Consider the following 20379-nt stretch of genomic DNA (forward strand, 5'->3'; position numbering starts at 1 on the left):
AACCTACAGCAGCCTGCAGGCCACAGGACGGAGATTGCTGGGGCAGGAAAACAAGCCTACAGCAGCCTGCAGGCCACAGGAAAGAGTGTTGGGGCAGGAAGACGAACATACAGCAGCCTGCAGGCCAGAGGACAGAGAGTGCTGGGGCAGGAAGACGAGACTACAGCAGCCTGTAGGCCACAGGACAGAGAGTGGTGGGGCAGGAAGATGAGCCTACAGCAGCCTGCAGGCCACAGGAAAGAGAGTGCTGGGGCAGGAAGATGAACATAGAGCAGCCTGCAGGCCACAGGACAGAGAGTGCTGGGGCAGGAAGACAAGCCTACAGCAGCCTGCAGGCCACAGGACAGATTGTGCTGGGGCAGGATGATGAGCTTACAGCAGCCTCTAGGCCGAAGGACAGAGACTGCTGGGGCAGGCAGATGAGCCTACAGCAGCCTGCAGGCCACAGGACAGAGATTGCTGGGGCAGGAAGACACACCTACAGCAGCCTGCAGGCCACAGGACAGAGAGTGCTGGGGCAGGAAGACGAGCCTACAGAAGCCTGCAGGCCATAGGACAGAGGGTGCTGGGGCAGGAGGATGAGCCAACAGCAGCCTGCACGCCACAGAACAGAGAGTGCTGGGGTTGGCGGAAGATACTACAGCAACCTGCAGGCCACCGGACAGAGTGCTGGAGTAGGAAGTCAAGCCTACAGCAGCCTGCAGGCCTCAGGACAGAGAGTGCTGGGGCAGGAACAAGAGCCTACAGCAGCCTGCAGGCCACAGGACAGAGTTCTGGGGCAGGAAGACGAGCTTACAGCAGCCTGCAGGCCACAGGAAGAGAGTGCTGGGGCAGGAAGATGAACATACAGCAGCCTGCAGGCTACAGGACAGAGAGTGCTGAGGCAGAAAGACGAGCCTACAGCAGCCTACAGGCCACAGGACAGAGAGTGGTGGGACAGGAAGATGAGCCTACAGCAGCCTGTAGGCCACAGGACAGAGAGTGCTGGGGTAGAAAGACGAGCCTACAGCAGCCTGCAGGCCACAGGACAGAGAGTGCTGGGACAGGAAGACGAGCCTACAGCAACCTGCAGGCCACAGGACAGAGAGTGCTGGGGCAGGAAGACGAGTTGACAGCAGCCTGCAGGCCACAGGACAGAGAGTGCTGGGGCAGGAAGACAGCCTACAGCAGCCTGCAGGCCACAGGACAGAAAGTGCTGGGGCAGGAAGATGAGCCTACAGCAGCCTGCAGGCCACAGGACAGAGAGTTCTGGGGCAGGAAGACGATCTTACAGCAACCTGCAGGCCACAGGACAGAGAGTGCTGCGGCAGGAAGACAACCTACAGTAGCCTGCAGGCCACAGGACGGAGAGTGCTGGGGCAGGAAAACGAGCCTACAGCAGCCTGCAGGCCACAGGAAAGAGTGTTGGGGCAGGAAGACGAACATACAGCAGCCTGCAGGCCAGAGGACAGAGAGTGCTGGGGCAGGAAGACGAGACTACAGCAGCCTGTAGGCCACAGGACAGAGAGTGGTGGGGCAGGAAGATGAGCCTACAGCAGCCTGCAGGCCACAGGACAGAGAGTGCTGGGGCAGGAAGACAAGCCTACAGCAGCCTGCAGGCCACAGGACAGAGAGTGCTGGGGCAGGATGATGAGCTTACAGCAGCCTGTAGGCCGAAGGACAGAGACTGCTAGGGCAGGCAGATGAGCCTACAGCAGCCTGCAGGCCACAGGACAGAGATTGCTGGGGCAGGAAGACACACCTACAGCAGCCTGCAGGCCACAGGACAGAGAGTGCTGGGGCAGGAAGATGAGCCTACAGAAGCCTGCAGGCCATAGGACAGAGGGTGCTGGGGCAGGAGGATGAGCCAACAGCAGCCTGCAGGCCACAGAACAGAGAGTGCTGGGGTTGGCGGAAGATACTACAGCAACCTGCAGGCCACCGGACAGAGAGTACTGGAGTAGGAAGTCAAGTCTACAGCAGCCTGCAGGCCTCAGCACAGAGAGTGCTGGGGCAGGAACAAGAGCCTACAGCAGCCTGCAGGCCACAGGACAGAGAGTGCTGGGGCTGGAATATGAGCCTAAAGCAGCCTGCAGGCCACAGGATAGAGAGTGCTGGGGCAGGAAGACGAGCCTAGAGCAGCCTGTAGGCCACAGGTCAGAGAGTTTGGGTCGGAAGACGAGGCTAGAACAACCTGCAGGCCAAAGGAGAGAGAGTGCTGAGGCAGGAAGACGAGCCTACAGCAGCCTGCAGGCCAAAGGACAGAGAGTGCTGGGGCCGGAAGAGAAGCCTACAGCAGCCTGTAGTCCACAGGACAGAGAGTGCCGGGGCAGGAAGACGAGCCTACAGAAGCCTGCAGGCCACAGAACAGATAATGCTGGGGCAGGAAATCAAGCCGACAGCAGCCTGAAGGCCACAGGACAGAGTGTGCCAGGGTAGGAAGACAATCTACAGCAGCCTGCAGGCCACAGGACAGAGAGTGCTGGGGCAGGAAGACGAGCCTACAGCAGCCTGCAGGCCACAGAACAGAGAGTGCTGTGGCAGGAAGACGAACATACAGCAGCCTGCAGGCCACAGGACAGAGAGTGCTGGGGCAGGAAGACAAGCCTACAGCAGCCTGCAGGCCACAGGACAGAGAGTGCTGGGGCAGGAAGACGAGCCTACAGCAGCCTGCAGGCCACAGGACAGAGAGTGCTGGGGCAGGAAGACGAACATACAGCAGCCTGCAGGCCACAGGACAGAGAGTGCTGGGGCAGGAAGACAAGCCTACAGCAGCCTGCAGGCCACAGGACAGAGAGTGCTGGGGCAGGCAGATGAGCCTACAGCAGCCTGCAGGCCACAGGACCGAGGGTGCTGGGACAGGAATACAACCTACAGCAGCCTGCAGGCCACAGGACAGAGAGTGCTGGTGCAGGAAGATGAACCAACAGCAGCCTGCAGGCCACAGGACAGAGAGTGCTGTGGCAGGAAGTCAAGCCTACAGCAGCCTGCAGGCCACAGGACAGAGAGTGCCGGGGTAAGAAGACAACCTACAGCAGCCTGCAGGCCACAGGACAGAGAGTGCTGGGGCAGGAAGACAAGCCTACAGCAGCCTGCAGGCCACAGGACAGAGAGTGCTGAGGCAGGAAGACGAGCCTACAGCAGCCTGCAGGCCACAGGACAGAGAGTGCTGGGGCATGAATACAAGCTTACAGCAGCCTGCAGGCCACAGGACAGAGAATGTTGGGGCAGGAAGACGAGCCAATAGCAGCCTGCAAGTCACAGGAAAGAGAGTGCTTGGGCAAGAAGACGAGCCTACAGCAGACTGCAGGCCACAGGACAGAGAGTGCTGGTGTAGGAAGACGAACCTACAGCAGCCTGCAGGCCACCGAATAGAGAGTGCTTGCGCAGGAAGACGAGCCTACAGTAGCCTACAGGCCACAGGACAGAGAGTGCTGGGGCTGGAAGACGAGCCTGCAGTAGCCTGCAGGCCACAGGAGAGAGAGTGTTGGAGTAGGAAGACAACCTACAGCAGCCTGCAGGCCACAGGACAGAGAGTGCTTGGGCAGGAAGACGAGCCTACAGCAACCCGTAGGCCACAGGACAGAGAGTGCTGGGGCAGAAAGACGAGCCTACAGAAGCCTGCAGGCCACAGGACAGAGAGTGCTGGGGCATGAAGATGAGCCTACAGCAACCTGCAGGCCACAGAACAGAGAGTGCTGGGGCAGTAAGTCAAGCCTGCAGCACCCTGCAGTCCACAGGACAGAGATTGCCGGGGTAAGAAGACAACCTACAGCAGCCTGCAGGCCACAGGACAGAGAGTGCTGGGACAGGAATATGTGCCTACACCAGCCTGCAGGCCACCGGACAGAGAGTGCTGGGGCAGGAAGACGAGCCTACAGCAGCCTGCAGGCCACAGGACAGAGAGTGCTGGGACAGGAATATGTGCCTACACCAACCTGCAGTCCACAGGACAGAGATTGCTGGTGCCGGAATACGAGACCTGGAGATCTTGGGCACTCGTAAAGAGGTTTAGAGCATGTTAACTGCTCCAGATCTTTAGCGTTTGCAATGCCAGTTTTTGTAGGTGTAATTTAAAAATATTTTTTTTCCTCTCCTAAATTTTGTGTTCCTAAAATTGTTGTACCCAGGGGAGCCACCCTAATGTTCTTTCACCTGTGCTGTGCCATTGTTATGATTATAGACGCCAATGTTTAGAGAAGCTGTCAATTTCACAGTATAGTGGTACTACAAGTATCAGCACATAGATAAGCTATCTTTTTACCATCGAGACATCATTATAGCATTGTGAGTAACATCAAACTTTGAAGACTTGTGAATTGTTTGAATATGTTATATTCTAATATTCTAATGACGAGATATTCTTCTATTCTGTGTATGCTCCTCTCCTAAAGCAAAACCTAACCTAAATCATCAATTAACATCATATGCAAACCTCTCCCTTACTAAATATGTTTGTTAACATAAAACCCAGAGATCTTAGTAAGCTATCATCAGGCAGATGAACGTATATATTTTCTTGGAAAGTCATAGCTCCAACTGAAGCCCTGCAGATCGTTTAACCAGGTGTAAGAGATCTGCTTCTGCCTGTTGTGCTGTCACTCTCTTACTGCTTATTTCTGAAAGATGAAACAGAACGCTAGTATTCTAATATATTATTATTACCAAAATCATAGATATCAAATATTGATATAGTCATATACTTTTATAAATATTGCTGCTTTATTCAATGCCTCACTTTTTACAACAGGGATTATTTATTTTACTCACTTATATAGCACCATTAAAACCACATCGCTTTACAGACATTATCATCACTGTCCCCATTGGGGCTCACAATCTAGATTCCCTATCAGTATGTATTTGGAGTGTGGGAGGAAGAACCCAGAGGAAACCCACGCAAACATGGAAAACTTGCAAACTCCTTGCAGATGTTGTTCTTGGTTGGATTTTAACCTAGGACCCCAGTGCTGCAAGGCTACAGTGCTAACCAGTGAGCCACCGTGCTGTCCAATGGAAACTATTTAGTTTCCATATCAATAGAATGTAATGATAATATTAACATAGATTTCCATTGTTGTAAATGGCCACTAGGTTCCTTTGCAAAGAAAAATGACATCCCCAATGCTTCCCTGAAATACTTCCTTGATAGGACATGTCATTCTGCGTGCCAAGCGTACATGGTAGACGATGGTACATTATAGCACTAGAGATATCATATTCAGGATTCTTGCAATATTGACCTCAAATATGACCGTGTACATGATGCTAAACCTTGGTCTTATACGCAGCTGGCAAAAGTTGTTACTTTCTATTAGCTCTGTGATGGTTTGGACCATTGACTAATTCACAAGATAGGCTAGTCATATACAGCATACAGTATTATGAGGGAATTTAGCATTCAGTTGGAGCATATGATTTTCTTTTAACATATCTATCAAATTGATTTCCATTTTAAATTGAACAGGGCTTTGACTTCACAGGAATAATGGGAGGTAGACTCTACCGGCTCCTATAACCAATGGTAGAAATTCATTTAACATTGGTTTCAGAAGACGGGTGACGTAATATCTCATCTACTGCAAGTTCCTAAGATTCACATGGTCACATTTGATAAAGTTCATAGCTGTAAAACATTTCTTTCTTTTAGTTTGCAGAGGAATATGAGGCAACTGAAAAGCTGGCTACCAAGAAACCCAATGAAGCTTGATAAAGAGGCCCTTCCGGATCTAGAAGAGACAGATTGTTATACGGCTCCATTCAGCCGAGCTCGCATGCACCAGTAAGCGAATTTCAGCAAAGTTTTTATGTAAAATGAATTTGTAAATTGCCTCTTCAGAGAAAAAGAGGTCTTGAACTCTATAGTGCCACGTATTGGAAGTAGCAATCCTACAAGTCACAATCAACCCTTTAACGAGTCGTGCAATATGACTTAGGATAATAGCCAAATAAGAATCTCAATTTGCAGACACGGTGTTTCAGGCTGTTGGCCCTTGTCAGTGCAAAGTATGAGAACTGATTTGGCTAGATGAGAAGCTCTGGCCTGAGGTCTATGTAAAATTATACAGTTAAAGCCTCTTAATCACACTGGACTACTGGACTAAGGAACTTGGTACATTTCTTGTAGGGATATTTATTTAAAAACTTATGTCCCAGCACCATATTGTTGCCACGAGAGGTGGTGAGTTCTCCTTCAATGGAAGTCTTCATAGACCAGAGGCTGGACAGACATCTGTCTGAGATGGTTTAGTGAATCCTGCATTGAGCAGGGGGTTGGACACGATGACCATGGAGGACCCCTCCAAATCTAACATTCTATGATTCTATGTGTCCTACCTATATGCATTCTACATTAAAGGGTGTTTCCAACCTCATGAAGTAATGGCATATCACTAAAACCATAAAGTAATGGCATAACAATTAGATATACCTTCACTTTATGATCAGACCAATGAGACCTCGACCAATCCTGAAAAAGAAACAGTTGTAGGACAGCCATCAATTTATGAGATGGAAAACCCATGGATAAAAAGGTATAGGGGATTAGATTTGCATTTCTAATTCCCAAGTCAAGCATGTGACCATTTCTATGTCATCCCATCATACCTTTTCCCTGTTACATGTGCAAGATCATGTAAAATGCATGAGTTTGACTATGGGTGTAAGTGGAGATGGCATGGGAAAAGAAAACATAAGGGAATATTTTGAGCATTATTGTGACTGGTTGACTTAAGACCTAACCCTCAAAATGTTTGAAAATAGATGTCGCTTCCTGTCTTCTATTAGAGAAATTATATTACCTAAATCAAGTGGGCACCACACATAATACACAAAGGGCTGGCCAATGCTTGTTTAAATGCAATCTGTCAGTAAGATCAACCCTTCTAACCATATATATGTGCATGCAGATCTTACCCTAGAGGGGCATAACTAATGTGACTACCTGGTCTTCACTAGAGTAACTAATAATGAGAATAGGCTTGGCCATTTAGGTAGTTATCAGGTGCTACTCCAGGGCAGTCCCCAGACCTGGAGCAGCTAAACGGAGGGTCAGAGGCACAAGATGAAGCGTTGATGGCAAAGACAGAGACATGATCAAACAGTCTGAGATCAGGGCAGGCAGCACAGGATGAAAATGCAAAGCCAGGGTCAGGAGGGGAGAGGTCAGACAAAACAAGTGAACTAGCCGGGTCGGTAACAGGAGAGTCAGAATGAACATGCACTTTGAAAGATTACTACAGATGGACTGAAACTAGGAACCTATGTTCAGGCAAGGTGTGAAGGGAGGATCGGCCTAATATATCCACTGCTGGCAGGGGATAGGCCAGGGAAGCAAAACTCTGCAGGACACAGCGGGTTAAATTCCTGCTGAGTCTGGCAACACCTCAATAAAGCCAGGTGGAGACTCTCCAGCCACATGAGGATTCAGCAGAGCTGCAAGAGACAGTTCAGCACCATGGACTGACACTGGGAGGAGCAGAGCAATGAGCGCAGTGAGTAGGACGATGCTGAGAAGGCGTGCGAGTTACCGGCATGACATGGTACAGACATCAGAATGTAAATCCCCACCAATCTGCAGGGCATTTCAACCACTATCACTTATTAAATATGCAGGATATGCCTTTATCGTTTGTGTTTGCTGGCAGAGTTTATTCTCCAAAGATCCCACAACGCCCACAGTAAGCTGTTCTCATTTCACACAGTGTATTTAGCAGGATGACATTACCATTAGGTATTTATATCCAAGCACATATTTTACACTTGACTTGTTATAAAACATGAGAAAGTTTTTTGGAGACATCGGAACAAGATGAAGATTTTCCTTTTATTAAATTGGATTATCATGTTGGCTCATAGATAGGGTGAGCTCTAAGGTTACAGTTATAGGAAAGATCTATTTTAATTTATGCTTCCGTTCTTGGTGGTGGGAAGCAGCAAGATAATCAGAAGCTCATTTTTATTCTTATTACTGAGTCACCTGTTTTGTACAAATCTGAATTTTAGGCTCTTCTCTAGTTAGAAAGTGCATTAAGTACTTGAAGAATCCATTATGATTCAATATGACCTCTTCTGATCTGTTTTATGAATCTGTTAAGGCGGGTAGGCCTTACAGCAAATTAAATGCCTTACATTTATGGCAAAGTAACTGTGCAGGCTCAGGTGTTGAGTGTGCTAAATAACAGGGGTGGTAGAAAGGAAAATTCAGATTAACTCTTTCCCTAGCACTGGATTCACAATTTACTGCGGCAGCTTCTCAACAAAAAACAGTTATCAGTAGAAAGCCATCCTATATGTAGGTTAAAGTAATGTTTTACATGAAGACACGATATTTAAAGAGTAAATGTCCATTTAATTTCTGTTTCATAAATAAATCATACGTGTGAAAACTAGAAATTTTGTAAAGTATCTTATTACAGAAATCTGCTGCTTTCTCCTCATTGACTAATGATTCACACTCAAAATTCTTAATTCATGGGTAAAATCTGTCCTCAGCGATTACTGATTTTTCCATTACTGAGATATATGGCAGTTGGTGCTCATAAAGTTCTACGGAGAACTGTAACTGTCATCTAGTTCCTCCCTATCCTCCCCATTCCCCTCTCTATAGAATTTTAAAAGCACCAACTGTCATTTCCTACCTCAGTAATGGGAAAATCAATGAATACAGATCTACAGATTTCCCTCGTGATTTGAAAGTGAAAGATAAATCCAAGAGGAGAAAGACACAGATTTCTCTGTTAGTATACAGCTCTTGCAAAAATTAAGAGACCACTGAACAGTTTTCTATTGGAAAGCATGGAAAGACTAGTGGAAAGCATGCCAAGACGCATGAAAGCTGTGATTAAAAATCATGGTTAGTCCACCAAATATTGATTTCACAGTTAAAACATGAGTAATTTGAGGTCTGAAAGCACTGTTTCTTTTTTAGTATTTTGACGCTTTATCATTTGCTGCAAATAAATCCAAAATTTTTAGCTTTGAATTTCGGAGACATGTTGTCAGTAGTTTATAGACTAAAACAACAATGTACATTTTACTCAAAAATATACCTATAAAGAGAAAAATCAGAGAAACTGAAAATTTTGCACTGGTCTCTTAATTTTTGCCAGAGCTGTATAATACATAGTGTACTCTTGATTTATGGAATAAAAATTACAACAACGATTACTCTTTAAGAAAAAGTAAAAAAAAAGTTAAAAATAATTTTGGATAATTTTTCTTATTAAATGTGTTTATTATTGGAAAAAAAAACACTTTACGCTTTATACTTGTTCAGTTTAATCTTACATACAATCTTAATATTACTGGGTGTCACAATGAATATAATCTCAAACCACTTGAAACATAGATTATTCAGATTCAGTATTCACTCACAACTAGAGATGAGCGTTGTTCTACTCGAACTGTTCGCCAATCTCAAATTCGAGCTGTTTTGGGCGGTGTTCGAGCCGTTCGGCGAACACGAACAATTTGAGAAAAATTCGGCTGTTCGAGGTTATGTTCGATAACTGTTCGTGCACCAAAATCATAACTGGATTTTTTCTCAGTAATGATGAAAATTAATGTTAATACGCAGTTTGAGTGTACAGCGGGGCGGGGGGAGGGGCAGGGGATGGATCTCTGCAGGAACAATGAAGATCTCCATTTTTTTTTCTCTTTCCCGCATTTGCAGTGGGGAGGTGCAATCTGTCAGCCTATCAGCAGCGCACACACGGAGCGAAGTGCTTTTTTTCACACAAGCAAGGGCATGTGTGATTGGCAGTGTATGTCACATGTCCTTGCCCTATAAGACCAAGCCATTTTCCCCGTCGCCACCATTTTCTCACTGCTGCAGCTGCGTGTTAGACGGCACCGCTGTTGCTGTGTGCGCTATACCTTGTTAATTTCAAGCCAATTTTGGCACAAATATACAGATAGCTTGGGAGTAGGGAATAGTTGTGATTGCAGTCCTTTTAAGGACTAGGTTACAGCATTTCCTACGACTTTTATCAAGCAGGTCTGTGCTCTTAAATAGATAGATTGTGGGAGTAAAGACTAATTGTAATTGGAGTCCTTTTCAGGACTAGGTTACATCAGTTCCTATCAGTTTTTGCCAGGCAGGTCTGTGCCAGTGCTGTGCAAGTTTTTTTCACAGCATTTGGCTGAATCTAGCAAAGCTAATCCTTTTTGGCCTATTGCAGAGTGTGTTAGTCAGTGGAGTAGCCTATCTGTGTTGCAAGATATACCACCTGTGTATAGAATACCAATTTTTTTACTGCACCTAGTGAAGTAAAATCTTTTGGGCATAGCATCATTCTATTAGTCCATCTATACTGACCTCCATCAGGTTGCAAACTGAATATAATTTTTTTCTGCATCTAGCTCTGAAAAAATATTTGGGCTTCTAGCAGTGTGTGGGACTTGGTCTATTAGTCCATCTATACTGACCTCCATCAGGTTGCAAATTAAAAATAATTTTTTTCTTCATTTAGCTCTGAAAAAATATTTGGGCTTCTAGCAGTGTGTGGGACTTGGTCTATTAGTCCTTCTATACTGACCTCCAGCAGGTTGCAAATTGAATATAATTTTTTTCTGCATCTAGCTCTGAAAAAATATTTGGGCTTCTAGCGGTGTGTGGGACTTGGTCTATTAGTCCATCTATACTGACCTCCATCAGGTTGCAAATTAAAAATATTTTTTTTCTTCATTTATCTCTGAAAAAATATTTGGGCTTCTAGCAGTGTGTGGGACTTGTTCTATTAGTCCATCTATACTGACCTCCATCAGGTTGCAAATTAAAAATAATTTTTTTCTGCATCTAGCTCTGAAAAAATATTTGGGCTTCTAGCAGTGTGTGGGACTTGGTCTATTAGTCCATCTATACTGACCTCCATCAGGTTGCAAATTAAAAATAATTTTTTTCTGCATCTAGCTCTGAAAAAATATTTGGGCTTCTAGCAGTGTGTGGGACTTGGTCTATTAGTCCATCTATACTGACCTCCATCAGGTTGCAAATTGAATAAAAAAATTTTCTGCATCTAGCTCTGAAAAAATATTTGGGCTTCTAGCGGTGTGTGGGACTTGGTCTATTAGTCCATCTATACTGACCTCCATCAGGTTGCAAATTAAAAATAATTTTTTTCTGCATCTAACCCAGCCAATAGTTTTGGCCTAATACCACAGTTTGGCCACTCAGCTCTGCTCGGTTACCATCCATTGTTTTTTTGTGCAAACAACTCCAGAGTTGTGAATTAGTTAACCACCAAAATGAGTGGAAAAAGGCCTGCTGCTGGTGGAAAGGGGAATAGGCGTGTTGGGAAGGGGAAAAAAGGTTGTGTCCGTGGGGTAGGTGCAGAAGAAAGACCATCTTGCAGCCAAACTAAAATGTCTACTTCTTTTAGCGGACAATGTGATAAGATCCCTTTCTTACGGCCACGCCAATCGCTACAAATTCCAGATGAGGCACAAAAACAGCAGGTGCTTCAACGGATATCAAGTGCTCCTTTAAGTGGGCTCTCCTCCACATCAACTTCAACATCACAAATACTCCAGTCCTCAAAGGTGTCACCCAAATCGCACTTGCTTCCTCACAGCTCCCAAATCTCCAGCTGCCCGTCTGAGTATGAGGTAGAACAGATGGTTGAGTCTGCAGAGCTGTTTACTCATACTATAGCCTGGGAATCAGAGGTCGACTCCAGCGCTTCTGTGAATCCAGACGAGGAAATGATCTGCACTGATGCCCAGAATCTTTATGAGTCGGATCCAGGACCAGACGCAGAAGGTTCTGACCATAATGTAGACCCTCATTCCCAAACTGTAACTCCTGTTGGTGGAGACAATGAGGAAGACGATGATAAGACTCAAATACCTGATTGGAGCGACAACTTTAGTTTTTTGTCAGGGCAGGAACAGGTTGGCTCTGAGGACGACGGGTGTGATAACGCACAGGGTGATGATGATGAGGTCGGAGATCCCACTTACTGTCAACCCACAGTCAGCCAAGAGATGAGGTCAGCAGAGGAGGTGGAGGAAGATGCTAGTGACGACGAGGTCAGGTTGCGCCTTCCTGGACAGAGACGTAGTACTGGAAGCACGTCAACAACTGCATCCTCAAACACAACTCTGCCTCTCACCACAAGTCGTGGTGGCTCTTCAGGTCGCATGGGTGCTAAGCCTTGCATAGCCTGGGCATTTTTTCAGATCGATAAAGATGACCCAACTCGTGTTATCTGTAACATTTGTCAGCAAAAGCTAAGTAGAGGCCAAAAAATACATAGTTTGAGTACTTCATGCATGAACCGGCACTTGGACATGAAGCATAAGTTGCAGTGGGAAGCTCAGTGTGCTACAATGCGGCCTAGCCGGCCGGGCCAACCACCGTCTGCCATATCTTGTGCATCCGCGGCCTCTTCATCCTCTGTGACTGGGGGGACAGCAGTCACACCTGTTTTGGGGCGCAGACCTGCCACCTCTTTACCCGCAACAGCCAGCGTGATTGGCAGGTCATCATTTTCTTTGGAGGTGGTAACACCAGCTGGTCTTGAGCGCTGTCCGACATCGATAGCACCACCTTTGGATCAAGGCAACCTAACATGTCCGCCTGCATCTTCCTCACAGACCGGCAGTTTGCCGGGGACACCCTTATCAACCCCGTCTAAGCACAATAGCCAGCCCTCGGTCCCTCAGATGTGGACAAGTAAAAGACCATTTCCTCCTAGCCATGAGAAAGCTAAGAGGTTGAATTTCACCATCTGCAAGCTCTTGGCTACAGAAATGCTGCCTTTCCGCCTGGTGGACACAGAGGATTTTCGAGACCTTATGTCCGTCGCAGTGCCCCAGTACCAGATGCCCAGTCGGCACTACTTCTCAAAGAAAGGTGTGCCTGCGCTCCACCAGCATGTCGCACACAACATCACCGCTTCTTTGAGAAACTCTGTGTGTGACAGGGTGCATTTCACCACAGACACTTGGACGAGTAGGCATGGACAGGGGCGTTACATGTCGCTGACTGGGCACTGGGTAACTATGGTGACAGCAGGACAAGGGGCTTGCCGTCCCCACGAGTTGTGCGTCAATCCTCTTTATGTCAAAGTTCCTCCACTGCTTCTGCCTCCTCAACCTCCTCTCGGTCTTCCACCTGCACCCAAAGCCTGTCTGGTCATGCCACAAGCTTTCTAACTGCGCAGAAGGGATCCTGCACACCTCCTTACTATGCTGGCAGTAGGGCTCAACGTCATCAGGCGGTTTTTACATTGAAATGTCTGGGAAATGTGAGTCACACAGCTGAGGAGTTGTGGTCAGCTCTGGAGAACCAATTTCATGAATGGTTGTCTCCACTGGACCTGAAACCAGGGAAGGCCGTGTGCGACAATGCTGCAAACCTGGGTGCGGCCCTTCGCCGGGGCAATGTCACACACGTGCCTTGTATGGCTCACGTGTTGAACCTGGTTGTCCAGCAATTTTTAGCCCACTATCCCAGACTAGATGGCCTTCTGCAGAGGGCACGGTCGCTGTGTGCTCACTTCCGCCGTTCGCATCCCGCAGCTCAGCGACTTACATCTCTACAGAAGTCGTTGGGCCTGCCACTTCACCGGCTAAAATGCGATGTGCCTACCCGGTGGAATTCAACTCTGCACATGTTGCAGCGACTGTGGCAGCACCGACAAGCCCTGGTGCAATACGTTCTGACGTATAGCCTGGGCCAACGAGATTCAGAGGTGGGGCAAATCACGCTGGAGGAGTGGTCTCAGATCAGGGACCTATGCACCCTTCTGCACAGTTTTGAAATGGCGACGAAGATGTTTAGTGCTGACGATGCCATTATCAGCATGACTATTCCGGTGATTTACATGCTGGAGCACATGTTAAACAGAATTCGGAGTCAGGTGGTGGCACAAGAGGAGGTGGAGGAAGTAGAGGAGGAGGAGTTGTATGCAGAAGGGCTAACATCTGCAAGGTCCAGACGGTCGGCAGCACCAAGGCGGCAGGCATGTGAGGGTGGGGGAGATGGTTTTACCAGGGCGCATGGTAGCAGCCAAACTAGTGAGGAAGGTGCAGGAGCCCAGGAAGAAGTGGAGGACGAACTGATGGAAGACTCATCAGATGAGGGAGACCTTGATCACATTTCTGTTGTGCGAGGTTGGGGGGAGAGGACAGAGGAAGGAAGCATGATTGTTACCTCGCCACCAACACAACAGGGACTTGGTGCTCCTGGATGCGCAACACACATGAGTGCCTTCTTGCTGCACTACCTGCAACATGACCCTCGAATTGTGAGAATTAGAAATAATCCTGACTACTGGGTTGCCACACTGTTAGATCCCCGGTACAAAAGTAAATTTGCAGAAATTATTCCTGCCATAGAAAGGGATGCACGCATGCAGGAGTATCAGCAGAGACTGTTGCAGAATCTTACATGTGCTTTTCCACAAAATACCAGTGGTGCACGTAGTGAATCTCACAGTTCCAACTTGCCAACCGTGGGACCGTCAAGTGTTCAGCACTCAAACCGTAACAGAACCACAGTATCTGCTGGTAACATCAATTTTGCGGAATCATTTCACCACTTTTTTAGCCCATCCTTTGCAAGGCCACAGGAGACAAGAAGTCTGACACATAGTCAACGCCTAGAGACGATGGTACAGGAGTATCTCCAAGTAAACATTGAAGCCACGACTGTGTCACTGGACCCTTGCTCTTTTTGGGCTTCCAATCTGGATAAATGGCCGGAGCTAGCCACTTACGCCTTGGAGATCTTGTCATGCCCCGCAGCCAGCGTTCTGTCTGAACGTGTGTTCAGCGCTGCTGGTGGTGTGCTGACAGATAAGCGCACGCGGCTCTCCACTGATAATGTAGACAGACTCACGTTCATAAAGATGAACAAATCATGGATCCGAAACGACTTTTCTACCCCTGTGTCATCCTGGGGAGAGTAAAAGCTTGATGATTTTTTAAAATCACCCTACCAACCGTTTTAAGCTTTCAAATTACTAATCATGTTTATCTGTATCTTGACTGGAAAATAATTTGGGCTTTGTAGCAGTGTGCAGCACTGATCCTATTAGGCCATCTATAATAAGCTTCACCAGATTTAAAATTAAAAATAATTTTTCTGCATCTAGCCCGGAAAATAATTTTGGGGCTCCGAGATGCGCAAGACACATAAGTGCCTTCTTGCTGCACTACCTGCAGCATGACCCTCATATTGTCAGAATTCGAAGTAATCATGACTACTGGGTTGCCACACTCTTAGATCCCCCAAACTTTTCGATCAACCTTTTCATTTTAATAAAGACCAAAAAAATGGTCATTTTTGAAATTATAAGCATTAGCAGGTTGTTAGAAACTGAAATCAAACAGTTTTCAACTCAAAACTTTATTCTAGATGATGTTACATTTTCACATAGGACCCCTTGTTCGAAAGGAGCTTCTGAACTCTCTCGTCCATTGAATTTGTCAGGTTTTGGATGGTTTCTGCTTCAATTGTTTTGCATGAGGACAGAATACCCTCCCAGAGCTGTTGCTTAGATGTGAACTGCCTCCCGCCATCATAGACACTCCTTTTAATGATGCTCCAAAGGTTCTGAATGGGGTAGAGGTCAGGGGAGCATGGGGGTCACACCATAAGTTTGTCCCCTTTTATGCCCATATCAGCCAGAGATGCAGATGTTTTATGTGCAGCATGAGATGGTGCATTATCATGCAGAAAAATGATCTTGCTGTGAAATACACGGTTCTTCTTCTTGAACCATGGCAGGAAGTGCTGTTTGAGAAAATCCACATACATTATGGAGTTCATCTTTAGCGCCTTCAGGGATCCTAAAGGGGCCGACAATCTCTCTCCCCATGATTCCAGCCCAAAACATTACTCCACCTCCTCCTTGTTGGCGCTGTAGCCGTGTTTGCGTGGGGTGTCCATCAACCAGCCATCCTCCACTCCATTCATCTGGACCATCGAGCGCTGCACGGCACTCATCCGTGAACAAAACAGTTTTGAAATCAGTCTTCATGTAATGTTTGGCCCACTGGAGCCATTTCTGCTTGTGTGAAGTGGATAGAGGAGGTCGACAGGATGGCGTATGCACAGCTGCAAACCTCTGAAGGACCCTGCATCTTGTTGTTCGGGGGACGTTGGAGGTACAAGCAGCTTCAAAAACTTGTCTGCTGCTATGACAAGGCTTTTTTGCCGCTGCTCTTTCAACCTGACGTAATTGCCTGTAGGAAAGAGTCCTCAATTTGCCCTTATCAGCACGCACACGTGTGTACTGTGAATCAGCTACATACTTCTTGATTGCCAAGACACTTCATCCTGATCATCGCACAATGTTGATTGTAGTCATGCCTTGACCTAAACACTCCACAATTTGTTGCTTCTCAGCAGCCGACACATCCTTTTTCTTTCCCATTTTGGCAGAAAATGTAGGCTGCTTAATAATGTGAGAGAGCCTTCTTAAGTAGTCTTGCCTTTCATTGGACACACCTGCCAAACTAATTAGCACAGGTGTCTGCAATTGCTTACAGTGATATAAAGAGCCCTGACACACATCACCATCAATGAGTTTAACTGACAAACAAACAAATTCTTCCCTTATCACTCCTAAACACTTTTTGCATAATAATTTGGAACGCGGTGTACATGTGCTTTTCCACAAAACACCAGTGGTTCACGTAGTGAATCTTACAGTTCTAACTTGCCAACCGTGGTCTGTATGGAATTGTTCAATAAAGGGCCCAAAATTAAGATAACATAGATGGGAGAGGTCTCTATGAATAGGAATTCCTAAGTATTTGATACCCTGTGAGGGCCAGGCAAAGGGAAAGTTGGACTGGATGGAATCCTATATGGATTTAGGGAGGGAGACATCGAGGGCCTCAGACTTCGCTGCATTGATTTTAAAATTTTACCATGTAACAAAGTGATCTATTTCAGCCATTACAGCAGGGATGGATATATGTGATTGAGTGATATATACTAGGACATCATCAGCAAATAGAGAGCACTTGTACTCGGTGCCTCCCACCTCAATCCACCTAATATTGGGGTTATGGCGAATTGATGAGAGCAGGTGCTCAGTCACTAGGATGTATAAGAGAGGGGACAGAGGACATCCCTGCCTTGTCCCATTGGTGATTGTGAAAGGTGATGAAAATGTTCTGACGCACCCCCTGGGCCTTGGGACACCCGGAGCCGGACCCTTTTTGGTGGATGCTGGTGGTTGTAGTCTTCGTGGCGGCGATCCGGTTCCGTGGCTCAGGGCGGTCAAACCAGTGGCGGAACTATTTATGTGGTTTTGATGTTTAAATGTCCGACTACGCCACCCGTGGATTGCGGTCAGAGTGAACCGCCGCTACAGGGCAGACCGCTAAGGCTGGTGTTGTGGGTGCAGCAGAGCGTAGCATAACTCCCCACGGGAGGAGTATAGCCTCAGGGCAGTGTATGCGGAGGGTGGGGGTGATGGTGCAGGGCAGCAGCAGTAACGACACGGAGTCAGTGATGCAGTTCAGGGCCTTTACTCACAGTTCTTATTATCCAGACCACGTCTGCAGGTAACGGCTGCCCACGTCGTACTGTGCTCACCAGGTGAGGGGCTCAGACAACTCCCAGATAACTTTGGAGCGCTTCACAGGACCCCCTTTGTGTGTCCTTTGTCTGGCCTTTCTTACCAACACTTCTGTCCGGCTGCCTCGGGCCTCCTCTTGGTAAACTTGGCGCCAGTTTCCCTGACCCTATGTGGTGCCTTCCTAGCGGGTGGAGCAAGGGGCTGCGCCACATAAAATGTCAGAGCCTCCGGTTTCTAGCTGAGGGTCGTTTCCTGCCTCCACTAGTTCGGGGACCGGTCTCCCCCTTTGGCCTGACCCCTCCACGCAGGTGGATTCGGGCGTGCGGTGGCGACTCGCCCGTCCGCACCCCTGGGATCCCTTCATTCCTCGTTCCTGGAGCCTTCTCCGCTCCTCTTCCTTCCTTCTCCCTCTTGCAGGCCTGGGCCTCTGTTACTAGGCCCGCCTCCGGAGCAGAGCTCATGCAGAGCCCCTGCTCCCTGCCACTTCTGCTCAGACTTCTCTGCACTGAACTAAGATGGTGCCCACCTTTTATACTCCCTTCTCAATGCACCCAGGAACTGCTTCCTCCCTGCTCCTGCACTGCAGGGTTCCCCTTCCTCAGTGTTCCCTCCCCCCACTCCAGCCAGGGACAGGGACTGTCGTGCCCATCTCAGGGGCATATTGGTCGCCCTGCCCCACGGCAATGTGGTGTAATGCATGCAGGTGTCGGGTCCTGATCCACACTCCATCCTTATCTGAGAGTGAGATATCACACCTCTGGGTGAGGTGCAATACGTCTGTAGCAACCGAGCCCTCGGTGCTACAGTTCCATTTATCTTCAGCCTAGGTGACGTATTGTGATACAGGGCCGTGATTTTGGCTATAAAAGGGTCCCCTAGACCCCTACCCCAAGCTTTTTAAGAGAATCATATATGGCGTGCCAGGAGACTCTATGGAATGCTTTCTCAGCATCCAACGAGAGTATCTACTTACAAATTTTTAACTGCATCTAGCCCAGGAAATACTTTGTGCCTAGTAGCAGTGTCTGCTAGTCAGCGGATTATCCCGGCTGTTAAGCAAGCTACACCACCTGTAGTTTGGACACTTAATTTTTTCAAAGGAAATGCTTCGGGACCACGGGATACTCAGTGAAGAGCATCAGGAGGCACCCCAAGGCATAGGGGCTGGGACTGGCACTAGGATGCCTTGCGGTGGACAGCCGAGCTCGATCCTTATAAAAGCTTTTTAACTGCAGCAGCTTTAGTGGACGCTACTGGAGCTGGAATTACGCGGCTGCTGGCATGAGACTTGCCCTCCAATAGATCCTTGTAAATGGATTTAAAGTGTATTCATTCAAATTAGAGGGACAATTTAAATTAAAAAGCTTAGAGCTGCCTCCACCACAGGGGGGCTCTCTCGACCCACCAGCGGACAGGCACCAGTATTGGGAGAGGGGGGCTGGCCGTCAGGGTTCACCGCGGCTCTGGCACAAACCCGGCGACACGGAGGTGGCACGGGCAGGAGCGGACTGGCCGTCTCGGCTTCTCACTTTTTGGATTTTAGAAGGGCATGACATGCCTATATCTGTGTCTCCCCCTCCTTTTACTCCTCCACCTCTTTTCTTTTCGCATGACTATATGTACTTGTCACTTTTCCATGTGTTAGTTGTGTCTTCTGAGCAGTTTGTCAGCTTTTGGACACCTTTGAAGGTGTTTTCTATGTGTTTCTATGTGTTTTTGTTTGCCTGCCATTGGTTTTAACGGTGTTCGAAGGTGTTCGACGAACAGTTCGACGAACAGTTCGGCGAACACACGGGTGTTCGACGAACCGAACCGAACTCGAACACTACGGGGGTGGCTCAACACTACTCACATCCAGAGTCAGATGTTCTTATGGTCTGTTCAGGAGTCTCATGAAATAGGTATCTTCATATAAACCGTTATCGGCTTCAGCTCTTCCGTATCACTCGGCTTCCAGGAGAATAATCCTTCAATGCCACTTCAATAGAACAAACAGATGTCCGACCATAGTGTAAAACAGTAAGGACTGATTTGCTAGCTGCAGTGTAAGTTACTCACATAGGAACATAAAACAGCACTTTCACAATTTTTAAATGTCCATAAAAAAAGCACCCCCTTTGTAACTTGCCTGACCCAGGGTTTCACCCTCACAATTTTGTCAGTAAGCTACATGAGGTTTGCTTTTATAAAATTTTACAAGATCTTAAAGGGAACCTGTTATGTAAAATAACGCTATTAACCTGCATATAGGGGCTTAATCTGCAGGTTAGTAGTGTTCTGACACCAAGTGGTGCCAGCAATGAAAGACTCATTCTGGGAGAAATTAACTTTATTCCCCCGGCAGCATTCGGCTTCCAGTGATAGTGGTGGCACCGACAGTCACCATTCAGTGCAAAGTGAACAGCGGCTGTAGCTCTGTCCCCGTCACTGACTGACAGCCGGCTCAGCATCTATGGCATCTAAGGCTGGCTGTCAGTCAGTTCCAGGGTGTGGTCACAGTCGCCACTTACTGTATACTGAGCAGTGGTTGAAGATGCACTGGCCGCACACCTAGGACTGGAAGCACAATGCTGTCGATGGGAATACATTTAATTTCCTCCAGGCAGTGGGGCTCTCAGTGCTGGTGCTGCAAGGTGTCAGAATGCTACTAACCTGTAGCTTAACCTGCAGGTTAATATCATTATTTTACATGACAGGCTTCCTTCAAAGTGTTATTTTATTTATCTATTTGAGTAAAATTCATTGGAACTAAAAAATTATGATGTGTATAATGGAGGAGCAGATGCTGATCCATGGTAGATTAAATGTAAACTTACTGAATATCTAATGAAGCCCCTGAGCAGAGTATCAGAATACATGA

The 20379-nt window shown here is 47.4% G+C and overlaps 1 protein-coding gene across 2 annotated transcripts in view; it reads left to right on the top strand.

Annotated features, from left to right (window-relative positions):
- ANO3 (anoctamin 3) overlaps positions 1-20379 on the top strand; it is a 955742-nt gene that overhangs the window by 691767 nt on the left and 243596 nt on the right. For both annotated transcript variants that reach the window (XM_073658056.1, XM_073658057.1), the window contains exon 8: positions 5630-5761. In XM_073658056.1, the coding sequence (XP_073514157.1) occupies positions 5630-5761 (132 nt within the window). The remainder of the gene's footprint in view (positions 1-5629; positions 5762-20379) is intronic.

The sequence above is a fragment of the Phyllobates terribilis genome, unplaced genomic scaffold (assembly GCF_046119375.1).
Source record: "Phyllobates terribilis strain yellow unplaced genomic scaffold, ASM4611937v1 Scaffold_13__5_contigs__length_258822181, whole genome shotgun sequence".
Classification (NCBI taxonomy): domain Eukaryota; kingdom Metazoa; phylum Chordata; class Amphibia; order Anura; family Dendrobatidae; genus Phyllobates; species Phyllobates terribilis.